At 44.5% G+C, this 17,696-nt stretch overlaps 1 protein-coding gene across 7 annotated transcripts in view; it reads left to right on the top strand.

Moving 5' to 3' along the window:
• The first annotated feature begins 148 nt into the window (after window positions 1-148).
• LOC311143329 (LIM and senescent cell antigen-like-containing domain protein 1) overlaps window positions 149-17,696 on the top strand; it is a 34,706-nt gene continuing 17,158 nt past the window's right edge. The window contains exons 1-2 of one of the 7 annotated variants that reach the window (XM_084179164.1): window positions 149-398; window positions 1,837-1,878. In XM_084179164.1, the coding sequence (XP_084035290.1) occupies window positions 361-398; window positions 1,837-1,878 (80 nt within the window). In that variant the 5' untranslated portion in view covers window positions 149-360. Of the gene's footprint in view, window positions 399-1,836; window positions 1,879-5,324; window positions 6,048-6,075; window positions 6,856-13,594; window positions 14,573-17,696 lie in introns of those variants that run through there. The other 6 variants (XM_084179165.1, XM_084179167.1, XM_084179163.1 and 3 more) reach the window with 6 other exon arrangements.

The following is a 17,696-nucleotide window of genomic DNA, read 5'->3' as shown; positions in this document are numbered from 1 at the left end:
TAGTGCATGAGGGTTGAAGTTTTCCATTACATGTATTTATAGGTAGGATATTAACCTCCTGATATGCATCTGTCTCGTCGGTATTTACAGTAAAGGCTTGCCTACTGTGGTCCCAACATGGATGACTTGACTGAAATGTGAAGTTCAGAGAGGGCGGGTCTAGTCCGGTTAAATTACATTTTAGCGCAGGAGCCAGACCAATGACTGTACACAGACAGAGAGAGAAACAGGCGAGGCTCATTCGCCATTACAAAGAAAGTGTCGCTTGTAAACAGTAGTCTGTCTAAAATAAATCTCCTCGAGATCCAAACATCTGGAAAGAAAGAACCACTGGAGACGAACCCCCCTACAGTCCAGAAGATGTTGGGGGTGGTTGAAGAAATGACCAACGGCAATGGGTGAGTACTGAACAGAAAATAACTGTATGATGGTCCAAATCTGCTTCTATAAAGAGTTTGTAGACAATTATTCGCAGTCTGACTCTTGACAAACAAAACTGCAGCCTGTTGCGTTCAATGACCTGGCTCAGCGCTGTCTGTCTGTGGGGTGTAGAGTTGCGCACAGAAGAGTTGATGCAGTGTAGTGTGTGATCACTGGTGAAACAATGTAACAATCACAACGCGGCCTACTTTCGTTATAGAGTTTATTTTTATTAAATTTTTAATTTAACCTTCATTTAATTAGGCAAGTCAGTTAAGAACAAATTCTTATTTACAATGACGGCCTACCCCCGCCAAACCCAGACGACGCTGGGCCAATTGTGCGCCGCCCTATGGGACTCCCAATCAGGGCCGGATTGTGATACATAAGATAGCCTACTGAACAACATAGCCTACTGAACAAGTAACCTTCTATCTTATGTAACCATATCAAATGTAACATATCATACTAATTTGAGTGTCCCGGATTTACATTTACTATGGTACGTCTAGTCTACCAGACTAGGCTGAAGTAGCCTAGGCCTGGGACCATCTGACAACTTGTTGTGGTCATTAGGACAACAGTGTTTAGGCTGTGTTTACACAGGCAGCCCAATTCTGATATTTTTTTCACTAATAGTTTTTTTTGCGAATCAGATCTGATGTGAAAAGAGCTGATGCGATTGGTCAAAAGACTGGTCAGCCTATGTAAATTCAGCCATAAAGGTCCAGCCCTAAGTCTGTAGTATACTGACATACAGTACAGGCCAGGAGCTGCATTTCCATGCTGTCAAGGTCTGACGCAGTGAATGTGATGATGCTATCTCCCTCCATCCAGTTGTTAGGGGTTACTGTAGTTCCATTCTGCCCCTTGAGACACTTTTCAGCAGATCCACTTCCTGTCCTGTTAATTAAATAAAGTAACCACTAACGTGTGTGTTACTTTATTTAGATCCAGTATGAAAAAATGTATGCACTCACTAACTGTAAGTAGCTCTGGATAAGAGCGTCTGCTAAACGACTAAAATGTAAAAATTTAGATCAAGGGATCTCTGCTCCTATCAGGAAGGACACCGTTTTATCCTGTACTAGTTCACCGGGCCACATTCACCCAACACACATACAACGGGCTCTGTGATGCATTTTGTCTCCCCTGCACTGCCTGTCTGCCCCCACAAACATTCACACACACACACACACACACACACACACACACACACACACACACACACACACACACACACACACACACACACACACACACACACTGTATATAACTTCCTGTCCTGAGCTGCTGTTGGGGGAAGTGGGATGGATGGAGGAAGGGAGGGAAAATTCTCTCTAGTCTCCTGAGTGTCTCTCTCTCTCTCTCCCCCTCTCTCTGTCTCTCTCTCTGTCTGTGCTCCACCCTGACTAGGAATGAGCTCTGTGGGAACATTGGACATCAGAGCTACTGTCGGTCAGATATTTATACATTTATACATTTGGTATACCTTGTTTTTTCTTGGAATTGTGCATATTTGTACTTTTCCTGCCCAGTTTATTAGCAGTTTTGACCTTTAATATAGTAGAATTTCTGGCAAGGGCCTGAATAAACTAGGGCCTTAGTAGTATGACAAGTCTTAGCAGATTCTGGATTTAGACTGAATCATGTCTGTTTACACAATCAAGGCTTACCAGGCAGGTTCCCAGTCTCTGTCTTGCATTAGAATGGCATAGAACATTATTAGTCACAAGTTCCTAGCATGACATTGAGATAACGGTGTGAAATATTTCTGGAGCTAATGTAACTATTTAGGTCTCAGGCAAGGTTACTCATCACGTTAGCAATGGTTCACCAAACCGTTACATTTGCACTTACTTGGCTAACTCCCACATTTCAGTCTCCTTTTCAGTCTGTGTGGGTTCATGTGTACAGCGCACTCTGGTGGTCACAGTAGACAACAGCAGTGGTGAAATGTGTTGAGAGGAGCAGTGGCTCTGCTTCCCAAATGTCTCTGTGCTGTCAGTCTGGTATTGTGAGTGATCCAACACAAAAACCTATTCCTGGTATCTTCCTGTGACCCACACAATAAACAAAGATCATATGCACACAGCACACTCCCTCCCTAGCCCTGACCCTACTCTAGCCCCGACCCTACTCTAGCCCTGACCCTACTCTAGCCCTGACCCTACTCTAGCCCTGACCCTACTCTAGCCCTGACCCTACTCTAACCCCAACCCTACTCTAGCCCTGACCCTACTCTAACCCCAACCCTACTCCAGCCCTGACCCTACTCCAGCCCTGACCCTACTCCAGCCCTGACCCTACTCTAGCCGTGACCCTACTCCAGCCCTGACCCTACTCTAGCCCTGACCCTACTCCAGCCCTGACCCTACTCTAGCCCTGACCCTACTCTAGCCCTGACTATGGCCGTAGTGATACACACAGCCAGCTTTCTCCACCCCTATCCCTGTCCTCAATCACTGAACAGACTGCACCCTGTGAGTCAGTCAGCCACCAACACTCAGACACACACACATGCACGCATACACAAACACACACACACACACACACACACACACACACACTCCATCATCACGCCAACCACAGGCAGGCCTTCCAGGCAGCCAAATAGGAAGTGATGTGGGTGAGCAGAGCGAGAGATAGCAACAGACACAGTAGAAGAAGACACAGTAGGGACAATAATAACAACAGCAACCTCAGAGCAGCCTAACAAAATACTTTGGTAAGACATTCATATTTTGTTATAGTATTCTGTTTCTTCTACATGCAACCTACACAATCTGCAGTATCAGATCAAGTATTGATTGTTGAATAAAGTATTAGTGTGTTTGTAGCTCAGTAGCCCACTCTTCATCTTAGTTATGTTAATTCAATGTCTCTTTGAAAGAAATGTCAAAATAAATTTCCAACCAGATGGCTGCAAGATCTGAGGGCAGTGTTAGTCTATAAGACTGCAGTACCTGTGATATCCAGAAAGTGGCAGTACCTTCATGTTTTGGTAGATTTGGACATTCATTTACTTGGCTTTCCTCCAATGGCTGATACCACTCTTATTTGTCTTGGCGAAATCTATGCAGAAATCACATGTTGTTCCATAGAAATAATGAATTATATCTGGGAAAGCAACCAAGTAAATCTCACGGACAGTTGATCACAGTACTCAACTGTGTCAGTGTTGCAGTCAGTCAGTTAGAAAGTGGCGTGCGGCCTACACCCCAGCTCTATCCTCTCAACTGGTACTGGAATGTAGTGGCTACAAAGGCAGCATTAAGAGGACCTTAAGGGGAGGTTTGTGCATGTGTGCGTGTAGTGAGTGTCTTTCAGCCAGTCATCACATTCCTGCTGAACATGGTTCATTATCGTACCCAGCTGATATCCCGATAGCCTCTGGCCTCTCAGGAGACTAGAGAGACTCTCACTAACTGTGAATGTAATTTTGGGCATTAGCCTACCCGCTAATAATGATCATAAGATGCACTTTTATTATGATCGAATTACAGCAATCATCCCACAGGTTAGATATTTTATAGTGAGCCTGTTGCAGCTAGTTTGTCATATAAATGTAATAGTTGCAATCATGCTTGAATTTCATGTAAATTAATGTTCTGTGTGTGTGGAATATAGTGCAGGTTAAGGCAGGCTAGTGAAGGTGAAAGCTGCTGGGTGTGTTGACTCTAGAGACAGAACTATCCTTAGGGGATGGGTATCTCTCTCTTCACACACACACACTTCACTCTCTCACTGTATTAGCCAATAACATCCTCTGAGCAAGAGGAACAATATCAAATTAAAGCGTTAATAATAACATAATAATATGTTGAAGGCAGACTCACAACACATCAACACTGAGTAAAAGGCAAGTATACCACTTCATTACATTTCAATCTTCTTCATTTTGGACAGTTGTGTTTTCCCTGTGTGTGTCATTGTTCAGTTACAGTAGACCCATACCGTCAAATGTTTTAGCCAGTCTAGTACTCTGCTACACCAGGGCCTGCCTGTGTCTGTGGTCCTCTGTGTAGACCTCTCTTTGCTCCGCTCTCTGTCTGTGTGTTTATTTGTTTGTGACAACTCTTTATTTGCTGTGATGTTACAGGTCGTGTATGGCTCTCTTACCCTAATGCAAGTGTTTGATTGGGTTGTTCTCATGTTGGTGTAGAGATTGACATTGGTCTGATATGGGTGGGGTTAGGGATTGTGATATCGGCTGCAGTAACATGAATTGACACACACACACACTAAAGTCCCAAACAGGAAGAGGAAAAGGTGTTATTGTAGGATCAGAGTAGCCATCACTCTGTCACTACATCATAGTGACCATGTAAACTCTGAACTCTTCTGGCATGGCTCTGGCCCTGTGTGTGTGTGTGTGTGTGTGTGTTTGCTCTGTGTGAAGAGTTCAGTGTACAGTTTTACAAATGTGCTATGAGGGTGTGAATACATAGGGAGCTGAATACACAGTACACACAGAGGTTGGATAGGTTCATTACTTGGGGCTCCAATGGCGCTGTTTGGTATCTGAGGAAATCTGTGAGGATGAGATAAGTTCTATTATGTAATAGTCCTTATGAATACATCTATATTGTCAGTTTAGTTAATCTATGCTGATATTTATTAGTATTTACTACAGATCCCAGGCCTGTGAAGTGGCCACTCTGACTGTTTATGCTTTTATCAATTAACTGAACAATGGGCAGGAAACACACTGCCCTCTTCTATCACAGAGACCTCCTCTCTCTTAGGCAGACTGATGCAGAGACAGAGAGAGACTGGGGACAGAGAGACTACAGGAAGATAGAGAGGCTGCACTGTAGACAATTTATCAACAAGTTATCAACAACATATCAACAGAGACTAACCGTCATGTTGGATTGATCAGTGGAAGGGATCTCTCTTTCTTTCTTTCTTTCTTTCTTTCTTTCTTTCTTTCTTTCTTTCTTTCTTTCTTTCTTTCTTTCTTTCTTTCTTTCTTTCTTTCTTTCTTTCTTTCTTCTACTCTCTCCCTCCTCCCCCAATCTCTATAATCAGTCCAAACAGTTGCCTTTTGAAACTAAAATTAGAGTTTCTATTGGACAAATTCAGTTAGGTCCCTCCCCGTTTTGTTCCGTTTGCTTCCGTTTAAGAAACGTTTTGCAACGGAATCGGCGTAATGAATATGCCCCTGCCTTAAGGCTGAGGATTGGGGCGGAGCGAGGAGCTGATAGGTGTGTTGGATCAGAGCCACACCCCTGATAGGTCATTCCTATGGATGTGTGCCTGGCGGTGTGTGTGTATCAGAGATAGAGGGAGTGTGGAATGTAGTAGCCTGCTGTTCCAGGAGAGAGAGGGGACTCTTCTGCCAAGGGCTTCCCAGGTGTGAGCTGCTGTTCTGGGCTTGGAGAGGAGACTGGTGCAGGTCAGTGGTGGTTGTCGGCCTGTCGAGCCTTGGAACTTACTGATCACACACACGAGGAGGATTACTGACTGTGAGTGTGTATCCGTGCCCTGGTGGACGGAGGGAGGGGAGGGAAGGAAGGAGGGATGAACTCTCTGCGGCTGAAGGAGTTGTCTAACTCAGACCTGTACAGACGCAGACAGGAGAGACCTGACAGCTATGGCAGCATGGCTACTAACAGCCTCAGGTGAGACTCCTCTCTCTCTTTACCTCCCCCCTTTCTCTGATTTTTCTCTATTTGATCAGACTGCAGAGCAATCAGGCAGCAGGTCAGAAAAGTGTACTGTAGTGGGGGATAGTTAGGGTTAATACTTGGGTACATTTGATGAGTCACCATCTGTTGGTGTCCTTTGTGTTGTAGAGAGGCAGAGAACCTGGTCTGTGTGGCCTGATAGTATGACTGTGAGGTGACGCCTGTGTAGAGTGTATGTTAGCCTCAACGAATCTGAGAGTGGAAGACTCCTCTCTCGTCTCTAACATGTAGGCTCACTTTTTGTGAACAGTCCCATCGCTAGTCAGACTGTTGAATAAACTTCAATTGAACGTATTTACCTGTTGTCCACTGATTTTGTCCTTATGTAGGAGGTAATCTGAGACAGAATATCCACAGAGTAGCGTTTTTAACCTGACTTTCAGTACGCTGGTCTGTATGGCGGTTTGTATTTCTGGTTTTAATTTTCAATGCTGACGCAATTCGCACGCTACTTGCACAATATGTCAACAATGGCCGAGTTTAACCGAAGCACAGACCAAAAAAAAAGGCTGTCCCACGCAATCAGCTGACACATTTCACAAGCACTTCCAGCTGATTGCGAGGGAACCCGCTTTGGTCGACAACGTTTGGTTACATTCGGCTATTGTTTACATATTGTTCATCACGTGAAATGCATCAGGAGATGAAAAAAACAAGCAACAGAACCTACCGGCGCCGCAAAAAGTTGGGTAAACAACACTTCCTACCGCCAAAAGGACCAATAGCATGGACAACCTGTAAAGTACATTTTAAATATCATCGTATTCAACATTCTGTCTTGTAGAGACTATTGTCTTTTTTACAGTGACTTCTTTCAGATTGATATTCATGGAGTAACCATGATAACAGTCTGATGTTTAGACAACGTGTATGTAAACTTTGGTTATGGGTTGTGTGAGGATCCTGTCTGTGTCCTGAGGGGGTTTAGAACAGGGGTGTATTTATTAGTCAGATTCTGTTGCGAAACGTAAAACGTTTGCAACGAAAACAAGAGTTTCTATTGGACAAATTCAGGTTGGGCCCGCCCCGTTTTGTTCCGTTTGCTCTGTTTGCTTCCTTTTGGTTCCTAGAGTAAACGGTTTCCGTTGCGAAACATTTTGCAACAGACAAAACGTTTTGCCATGGAATCAGACTAATGAATACACCCCTGTCCTCACTGTTCCAGCAATACCTACTGATAGGCATGTTGAAAGGGCAAAAGAGTGGCTGTTTTTAAAACAAGGTACCAACTTTGGAAAATAGCATCCCTATTCTCTCTATCAATCTCTTCCTGCTCTCTTTCTCTCTCTTCTCTCCCGGCTTCTACCTGCCCCTGGGGCGGCAGGTAGCCTAGCGGTTAGAGCGTTGTGCCACTAATCAAAAGGTGAAACATTTGTCAATGTTACCTTGATCAAGGCACTTAACCCTAATTTGGTCCAGGGGCACCATACTACTATAGCTGACCCTGTAAAACAACAGATTTTATTGCACCTATCCCCCCCACCTCTCTTCACCCCTGATCCTGCAATGATTAGAGGTCTGTAATGTCAGGAATGCAGACATAGCTCTTTAGAGGTGACCTGAGAACGACAGATTACTGCTAGAGAGAGAGAGAGAGAGAGAGAGAGAGAGAGAGAGAGAGAGAGAGAGAGAGAGAGAGAGAGAGAGAGAGAGAGAGAGAGAGAGAGAGAGAGAGAGAGAGAGAGACAGATTACTGCTAGAGAGAGAGAGAGAGAGAGAGAGAGAGAGAGAGAGAGAGAGAGAGAGAGAGAGAGAGAGAGAGAGAGAGAGAGAGAGAGAGAGAGAGAGAGAGAGAGAGAGAGAGACAGAGACAGAGACAGAGACAGAGACAGAGACAGAGACAGAGACAGAGACAGAGACACAGAGACAGAGAGAGTGTGTGTTTGGTCAGCAGAACTGAGCTAGTGACAGAACAGAACATAAGGTCACCTGGTCTCTCTGCTGTGACATCATTGGCTGTAGTGGTGTGTCCCTGCTATGTGATGTGTCCTTCACATATGACCATGCAGCTCGCTTCCCAGGTTGCAACACATCCTCCCAAACCCTCACTCCTCCTTTCACTCAGCCGTCTGCCATCAGCAGGAAATGGAACACTGAAATCATGCCAGTAGGGCAGAGGGGCAGGGCAGAGGTTTTATGAATGTTAGGAAAAAAGGCAAAACAGGGAGGGTAATGTGTGAGATACAGTACACTTAGCACAAAAATAACATCTAAAAAGAGCACCTACATTATACTTTCTTCCACTTTTCTGAGCTGTTGGTTTGTGGTGTACAGCCACATGTTTTCCCCTTGTTGTTGTGTAGCATGTAATGCCAATACAGCCCTTATATTTCTCCATTAGGGGAGAGTGGGATAAGTTGAGCCAAAGGGGTATGTTGAGTCAACCTCGTTTCTAGGAAACCATACACAAAATTAATAATTTGACCTAATATTTAGAAAGAAGTCATCATTTTATGGAGTCTGTGAAGGAGGAAACCACATGGAAAAAGTGGTAAGCAAGTTAGGTCCAAAAAAAAGATTTTCTCCAAGTCATCCTTGTAGCTGTGTGGGCTAGTATAGTCAAAATGCTTGCCTTGGGGTAAGTTGAGTCAATGGCAAGTTGAGCAAATGTAAGTGTTTTCTTCCCAGGTGTAATGGAGTGAATTATAGCTAAGATATGAGGTAACAACAGGGCCTGGCCTATGTTAAGTGTTCCAAAAAGTACAAAGTGTATGTTAGGCGTTAAGCCTGTGTTAAAATATGCTTTTAATGCAGTTATTAAAAGACAAAGTGATTATGTTGAATTGTGTTTGGGAAATAAAGATAGACATAGTTTTAAAAAGGTAGTGGTAATATTTAATTCAGTACAGAAATTTGTAGGGGGCTTAATTTACCCTGTCCCATGGCTCAACTTACCCCATACCTGGGGTAGGTTGTGCCAAGAGACCACTTTTTTGGGACAAGCTATGTTTTCAAAACTGTAATGTTTACATGAATTCTGATTATTTCCATGGATACACAACATCCTGAAATATATGTAGATATCTTTGTTAGAAAGAATACTATATTTCCCTTGACAGAGTGATGCTGAATGTAAAAAAACGGATCAACTTACCCCACGCTCCCTTACCATGGCTACTGTTGACACAGCCAGGGGGAGAGAGGGGTTTGTTTGGTTATCATTCTCCTTAGTGCTAGCAGCCTTAGCTTGTAGCTCCAGTCTGATCTGTGTGCGGAGCCCTCGCTGAGACCATAACTGCCTCAGCGTTGTCTAGGAAACATACCTGTCAAACTCAACGTTCGCCTCTGGCAGGGAGGGCAAAGTACACAGTTACAGTTGTGTTACAGTATGGCTATCACAACTAAACAATAACTTTGGTTTTAGAAATCATTAGCCTGGAAGCCTGGAAGATTCCTGGGGAGCCAGAGTTTTCCAGGTGGCCTGGGGCGACTCGGGAGAGTTTTGGAATTTATAGGGGGCCTTGGGAGATCCTTGTGGAGCCTGTAGCTGGGGTAGTTTGGGACGGCCTGGCCTGGCGTTGCCTGGGAGAGTGTGTGAAGGTATGTCAGAACCCTGCCTCTGGCCCTGGCCCAGGTGTGGAGTACTCTGGTTGAGCAATGAGACCTTGCAGCTGTGCTGTTGCACCACTTTCTCACCAACAGGAAATACCATCACCATAGTGATTTATACTGCTATTCGGTTTGACTTCGTAATACCATGCCTGTCTGACAACACATCTGTAAAATACTGTACTTCCTTTATTTATCTCACCAGTGCTGTGTGTGTTAGTGTGTGTTGCTGTGTGTTGTCTTGCCAATCAGAGTATTTACTCTAGAACGTGCACTTGACAAACTAACCCCAGAGAGACTGTTTGTAATACCTTCCCCTTCAAAATACCTAACTAAGCCTCAGACTAAACTGTTATTCATCATGTATCCACAGCCAGGGTTGGTATAAAATAAACTTTTATATTAGCTTTAAGGTCAGACTGTCCCTCTTCGGTCACAGCAAAGTCTTCCTTTGTTTGTATTATCTCTGTATTGATGTTAAACCCATCTAAAGCTGCTTTTCTCATCATCATCATCACAACTAGATGAATTTTCTCACAGTGCAGTCAACTCCTGCATCCTGGAATGTTTCTTGTCACCTCTATCTGTACTTTAGACCCCCAGGTGGCAGGGTTTCTCTCTGTACTTCAGACCCCCAGGTGGCAGGGTTTCTCTCTGTACTTCAGACCCCCAGGTGGCAGGGTTTCTCTCTGTACTACAGACCCCCAGGTGGCAGGGTTTCTCTCTGTACTTCAGACCCCCAGGTGGCAGGGTTTCTCTCTGTACTTCAGACCCCCAGGTGGCAGGGTTTCTCTCTGTACTACAGACCCCCAGGTGGCAGGGTTTCTCTCTGCACTTCAGACCCCCAGGTGGCAGGGTTTCTCTCTGCACTTCAGACCCCCAGGTGGCAGGGTTTCTCTCTGTACTTCAGACCCCCAGGTGGCAGGGTTTCTCTCTGTACTTCAGACCCCCAGGTGGCAGGGTTTCTCTCTGTACTTCAGACCCCCAGGTGGCAGGGTTTCTCTCTGTACTTCAGACCCCCAGGTGGCAGGGTTTCACTCTGTACTTCAGACCCCCAGGTGGCAGGGTTTCTCTCTGTACTTCAGACCCCCAGGTGGCAGGGTTTCTCTCTGTAGTTGGCCCTGTCCTGACTGCTGTTTACTGGAGCCTCCTCTGTATGCCTGTTGTTGAGAGTAACCCTGGATTCGACCTGCAGGAGAGAAAGCCCAGGGTGAAGTTATCAACATATTAACAAGTTGCTAATACCCAATAGGGGCTAGGGGTCCATTTGTAGGTGACCAATATAATGTAGCTCAACAATTGCAGAAATCATACATTGATGTCAATTGAAGATTTGTGTGGATACTCAGGTAATGTGCATGGATCTCAGGTTAGGAATCAGGCCGTTTAGTTGGTTTGTTAGATGGTTAGACACTGTTCTTCAAGCATATTTGTTTTGTAAAATGTTCAGTGGACATCTTTGAAAGTAGTCCTTGTGCGTAGACTTGTATGGTTTGTTTATTTTTGCAATCGTTGGTTTTTGTTTGGCATACTTTTTAAAGTGAAGAATTGGAGTCTCATCATCATTCTGTTACCATGTAATTGCCCATCTCTTTAGAGTCCTGTAGAGCCATGTCCCAATGCAGAGAATGCACTCCAGAGCCATACTGTCTGCTGGTGACAGTTGCTAAGGACATTTTTAGGCCCTAGCCCCTTGGTGCCCCTCTGGGTGGCCTCATTAATTAAAGGCTACTGGTGAGGTGACACACACACACACACACACACTGATATCAAGTGAACACACAGACATTTATACATTCGCAAACATCTTAGCTCACTTACACATTAACACTTACACACACTCTCCCAGTCTGGATGTGTGTCAGTCAGATGCTGTATTTGTTTACTCTCCCCTATTACCTCAGAACAGGCTGTACTACAGGCCCTACACGCGCCTACCACAGGAGGTCGGTGGCACCTTAATTTGGGAGGACGGGCTCGTGGGAATGACTGGAGCGGAATTAGTGGAATGGTATCAAATACATTAAACACATGGTTTCCATGTGTTTGATGCCATTCCATTTGCTCCGTTCCAGACATTATAATGAGCCGTCCTCCCCTCAGCAGTCTCCACTGACACACACACACTGATATACACACAGAGAGAGAGAGACATCATGTAAATATAAGCTCCAGTTCTGACAGGATCTATAGCCTGTGAACAGCTTTAGTAGAGTGGATCTGGCAGAATCTACGATCACAACCCCCATGCACCCCCGTCCAACTCATAGCAACCTTCTCTCTCTCTCTCTCTCTCTCTCTCTCTCTCTCTCTCTCTCTCTCATAATAAACCTCCATATGGGCTTCATGGGAAATGCAGGGATTTGGCGGGCTAGAGGCTTTCTCTCTGTCCCTTTCTTTCTCTCTCATTTTCGTCTCGCCATCTTTCTCTCTCTCTCTCAGACAAAGGCTGAGAAAGAGAGAGAAGCTTCACCTGTTGTCGTGGAATGTGAACAGTGCAGTCAGGAATAGGCTAGGGCCTGAACAACAGAGACACGACCACATAGAAACTCTCCTCTCTACTCCTCAGTATAATCAGTATGCTGTAATCAGGGTGGCAGCTTAGTGTTTCCTGTTTTTGTCCCGCCCATTGTCCTGTCAGTCAACACCAGTGGTTCCCAGTCTGTTTCCTATGACCATTTAAATCCATTCTTTATCTGGATCAGTAGTGAGAATAGAAGGACCCATGTTGTGTGTGTGAGTAAGAACCTACTAGCAGTAAGTCACACACCAGCCTCTCTCACCAGGGACAGGAAGGAGGGTAAAGCTGGCCCCCCACATACACTGGGGCTGGCGTCAGCTGCCAGAGCCTGGTTTGGAGATGAGAATTTCCCAGGCATCTATTTGTAGAATGATGGAAACACGCAGTAGATTGGAATAGCAGAGAGGAATGCCTCTGCCCTCCTGGTTTACGGTCCAACACTCTGTGGAGAGACGCACATGTCCACAGTACTCCATGCTAGAGAGACACACAGGCTTACACACAGCATTGAGATTTGGAGCTGGGACACTGCCTTGGTTTTAAAGTAATTGAAGGGGTTTTCAGAGGGACAAATAGTTTGTTTTTCTTACAGAGGATTAATATGTTCCCACTGAATCAGAGTTATTTGAGCGTTTCCTGTAGATTTATTCTCCTGGCCTTTTGGTGGTGTAGGAGTGTCATTCATTTAAGGAGGGGCAGTCAGAGCAGTAAGATGTGATGAATTTTGCCACAAAAACAACTATCAATCATTCTGATGGCATAGAGCAAATAATAATATTAATAATTTAGTTTACATTTTTGTAATTCTTTTCTGAACGTGTTTATTCACTAGATTAGAAATGGCAGAATATGGATGAGATTACTTTTATCTGTTCATAATGTTTTCATTTGGCAGAGTTCATGTTTCATTCCTTAATCTCCCTTGAGCAAAACACTGAGTTGCTCAACTCAGCCTGTAGTGTTTCTGACTCGGATTCATGTGGTGGATCTCCCTGAGAGCAGAAACACACACATTTATGACATAAGCCAAACCATCTGTATCTCTCCTGGAGCTGTGAAATCACAACATATCTCTATAGGTGACAATGTACAGAGAGAATGTGTTATACTGTGTATGTGTGTGTTACGACAGCCCATTGCCTGGACCGTATCTATGAAAGGAATCGCAGGACCATGTTGTCTGATGCGAAAGTTAAAGGGATATTTATTACAAATACATAATGTTTATTTATTACAAATACATGGCCCTCAGGCTGAAAATATAACACACATGGTGCTGGGGGCAATAAGAAGGCCTCCTCTCGGAGAGTGGCCCGGAACCCAGGAGACCTGAAGACCCACCCCATAGCACCCAAATATAAATATATATATATATATATATATATATATATATATGCACTTCCCCATCGGTCACAGGTTCAGCTCATCACCTGTGATCAGGGATCTAGGGAGGAAAGAGAGGGAACAGAGAGAGAGCAAATGATAACACAAGATAATGACAAAACATAACTCCCATTCATTCCTATTTAAGAATAACAGGTCAGGGTGTAATGATGAAAGTATGCATATAACTGTACATTGATGAACTATGGATTATGATACAAATGTATCTACTGACCAGTGGAATAAAGGATAAACACATAACAATATACATTCATACATCCACTCATACTCAGCCCCCCTTTTAGATAGAGATGGCAGGCACCCCGTGAAGTCTCCCTTCACTGTGTGTGTGTCCAGTCACCTCTGTCTGCTCTAGTCCGGTGGCTGGGTGGGCTCTTAGTTTGAAAGACACACCCCTTAACAGAGAGAGGGAGGGAGGAAGGGTGACACAGAGGAGAAGGGAGAGGTAGGGCAAGAGAGACAGCGTCTAGAGACAGGGTGTGTGTGTGAGAGAGAGCGTTGAGGGAGGGTGAAAGGGAATGAGAGAGTGTGAGCAAGGGAGAGAAAAAGAGAGAGAGGGAGGTAGATCAGGGATCTGTGTGAAGTCAGGTCAGTCAGTCAGTCTCCTTCTCAGTCTCAGTGCTGCTCAGACCATCTCTCTGGACTGCTACTCCTGCCCTTTGGATTGGATTGTTCTGAGACTGAGTGTTTGGGAAAGAGCTTGTATTTAAAGGATAGGCCTGGGGCAGTGTGTCTTGGACTGGGAGCATGTACTAACTAGTATTTGGACTACCGAGTCGTGTCCTATGGAGGTTCATGTCCAGAGTCGGCCTCTGCCACCCACCATTCCGGAGAATGGGGCGGCCCCTGACCCTGAACCCCACACGGAGGTCAACGGTCATCATCATGCCAACGGTGGGGAGGCAGAGCTGCCTGTCTCCAAGTCTCAGAGGAGACGAAGCGATGTCAAAGTCTACAAGGAGTTCTGTGACTTCTACGCACGCTTGTAAGTCCCGGAGCCATGATACATGCTACACACACTAGGGGAGGAAGTGTGTGTAACAGGATTGAGTGGATCCTTGGTGTGGATCTCTGAAATCACCTGTGTGATCCAGTGATAGCATTACAGATCTGTATAACATCTGAGTAGTATAAATTATTTTAGGTTTAAACCCACTTAGTTGATTTATGGTTTAAGGTTATCACAATTGACTGTGGTTGACCTTAGTTTGTAAAAGCGTATTGGAAATGTTAAGAATGTAAAGAATTCTGGTATTAGGATGTGAATAATTCTGGTATTACAGCAGTTTAAGGAACAGTTGGATGATCTGAATTCTATAAAGTGTTATTTGACATGAACACACAGTTGGCTGGTTTCATGCTCCAGGTCATGGTACCATGGTATGGTAGTAGACAGTGGCTCAGAGACCCTGGGCTATTTTAATGTTGGGGGAGTTTGTTATGCAAAGTGAAATATGCCGGTAGGCATGAGAACTATGTGTCAGTGTATGCGTGCGTGCATTTGTGTGTGTGTGTGAAAGGAAGGGATCTAGGGGATGAGGGCAGGCTAAATATATGTTAGCTTTTTTTATGTTGTGCCCCTGTCAATAGTGAGAATGGGTGTTACTCAGATAATGTTGGCCATTGGGGGTAATGTTGTCAGCATTAGAAGTATTATCAGTGAAAAACTTGAGTCAGTGAATATGTCTGGAATGCTAATCATTAGCAAGCCTATAAGGAAGTGAGGCTCACACAGTTTGAAGCTTTGACTTATTCGGGGAGGCTAAGTCCGATCCTTAGATGCCTCAGATACTCTAGCACAGACCATATAGTATCTTTCAACCGATGGGACAGAATAGCCATTAATAATCCAGTATGGTTAATAAAACAGAAGCTCTGATTTGTCAGCCTCTCTGACGTGTGATGACAACCTGGTCATTTTATAAACATGAGCACTAGAGACAACAGGGTGGGTCATAAGATCAAAACCCCGTGAAACATTATGATACCGGTCTGTCTCCCTCCCTCTCTCTCTCCCTGTGACACAAACTCACTAAGTTAGTATCATGAAGTATTTACCAAGCAGCTCAGCACCTCCTTTAATAGTCGTTCTGTCTTCCTGTCTCTGGGGGGAAATGCTTGAGGCTTTTGTCACTTCCTTCCAGCAAGGCCAGAACAGGGCTTCTGAGTCCTTCCTTCTGTCTGATGTCACGCCAGGGTCCTGACAATATGGCGCCCATACGTACACACATTACATCAGACAGTGTGATGATAGCTGTAGAATAGCTTGACGGAACCTCTGCATTGATTCCACATCTTGTGACAATACATTCTGTGTGCTCTGGAATGTAGTGAGTTACTGTAGTGGTGATCCTGCTGTAGGATGTACAGCTGCTATATGATGAGATCGGAAGGAAGACAAAAGAGGGACGTAATATTGAGAGAAAGAAGGTGAGGTCTCTCTCTCTCTGAGGGGAGAGCAGTGCCATATACAGTGGGGGAAAAAAGTATTTAGTCAGCCACCAATTGTGCAAGTTCTCCCACTTAAAAAGATGAGAGAGGCCTGTAATTTTCATCATAGGTACACGTCAACTATGACAGACAAAATGAGATATTTTTTTCCAGAAAATCACATTGTAGGATTTTTAATGAATTTATTTGCAAATTATGGTGGAAAATAAGTATTTGGTCACCTACAAACATGCAAGATTTCTGGCTCTCACAGACCTGTAACTTCTTCTTTAAGAGGCTCCTCTGTCCTCCACTCGTTACCTGTATTAATGGCACCTGTTTGAACTTGTTATCAGTATAAAATACACCTGTCCACAACCTCAAACAGTCACACTCCAAACTCCACTATGGCCAAGACCAAAGAGCTGTCAAAGGACACCAGAAACTAAATTGTAGACCTGCACCAGGCTGGGAAGACTGAATCTGCAATAGGTAAGCAGCTTGGTTTGAAGAAATCAACTGTGGGAGCAATTATTAGGAAATGGAAGACATACAAGACCACTGATAATCTCCCTCGATCTGGGGCTCTACGCAAGATCTCACCCTGTGGGGTCAAAATGATCACAAGAACGGTGAGCAAAAATCCCAGAACCACACGGGGGGACCTAATGAATGACCTGCAGAGAGCTGGGACCAAAGTAACAAAGCCTACCATCAGTAACACACTACGCTGCCAGGGACTCAAATCCTGCAGTGCCAGACGTGTCCCCCTGCTTAAGCCAGTACATGTCCAGGCCCGTCTGAAGTTTGCTAGAGTGCATTTGGATGATCCAGAAGAGGATTGGGAGAATGTCATATGGTCAGATGAAACCAAAATATAACTTTTTGGTAAAAACTCAACTCGTCGTGTTTGGAGGACAAATAATGCTGAGTTGCATCCAAAGAACACCATACCTACTGTGAAGCATGGGGGTGGAAACATCATGCTTTGGGGCTGTTTTTCTGCAAAGGGACCAGGACGACTGATCCGTGTAAAGGAAAGAATGAATGGGGCCATGTATCATGAGATTTTGAGTGAAAACCTCCTTCCATCAGCAAGGGCATTGAAGATGAAACGTGGCTGGGTCTTTCAGCATGACAATGATCCCAAACACACCGCCCGGGCAACGAAGGAGTGGCTTCGTAAGAAGCATTTCAAGGTCCTGGAGTGGCCTAGCCAGTCTCCAGATCTCAACCCCATAGAAAATCTTTGGCGGGAGTTGAAAGTCCGTATTGCCCAGCGACAGCCCCAAAACATCACTGCTCTAGAGGAGATCTGCATGGAGGAATGGGCCAAAATACCAGCAACAGTGTGTGAAAACCTTGTGAAGACTTACAGAAAACGTTTGACCTGTGTCATTGCCAACAAAGGGTATATAACAAAGTATTGAGAAACTTTTGTTATTGACCAAATACTTATTTTCCACCATAATTTGCAAATAAATTCATTAAAAATCCTACAATGTGATTTTCTGGATTTTTTTTTCTCATTTTCTCTGTCATAGTTGACGTGATGAAAATTACAGGCCTCTCTCATATTTTTAAGTGGGAGAACTTGCACAATTGGTGGCTGACTAAATACTTTTTTCCCCCACTGTACACTGAACAAAAATATAAATGCAACATGCAACAATTTCAAA

The sequence above is a fragment of the Coregonus lavaretus genome (assembly GCF_964263955.1).
Source record: "Coregonus lavaretus genome assembly, chromosome: 16".
Classification (NCBI taxonomy): domain Eukaryota; kingdom Metazoa; phylum Chordata; class Actinopteri; order Salmoniformes; family Salmonidae; genus Coregonus; species Coregonus lavaretus.
Note: the sequence above shows the minus strand (reverse complement) of the source record. Positions and strands in the feature narration are given on the sequence as shown.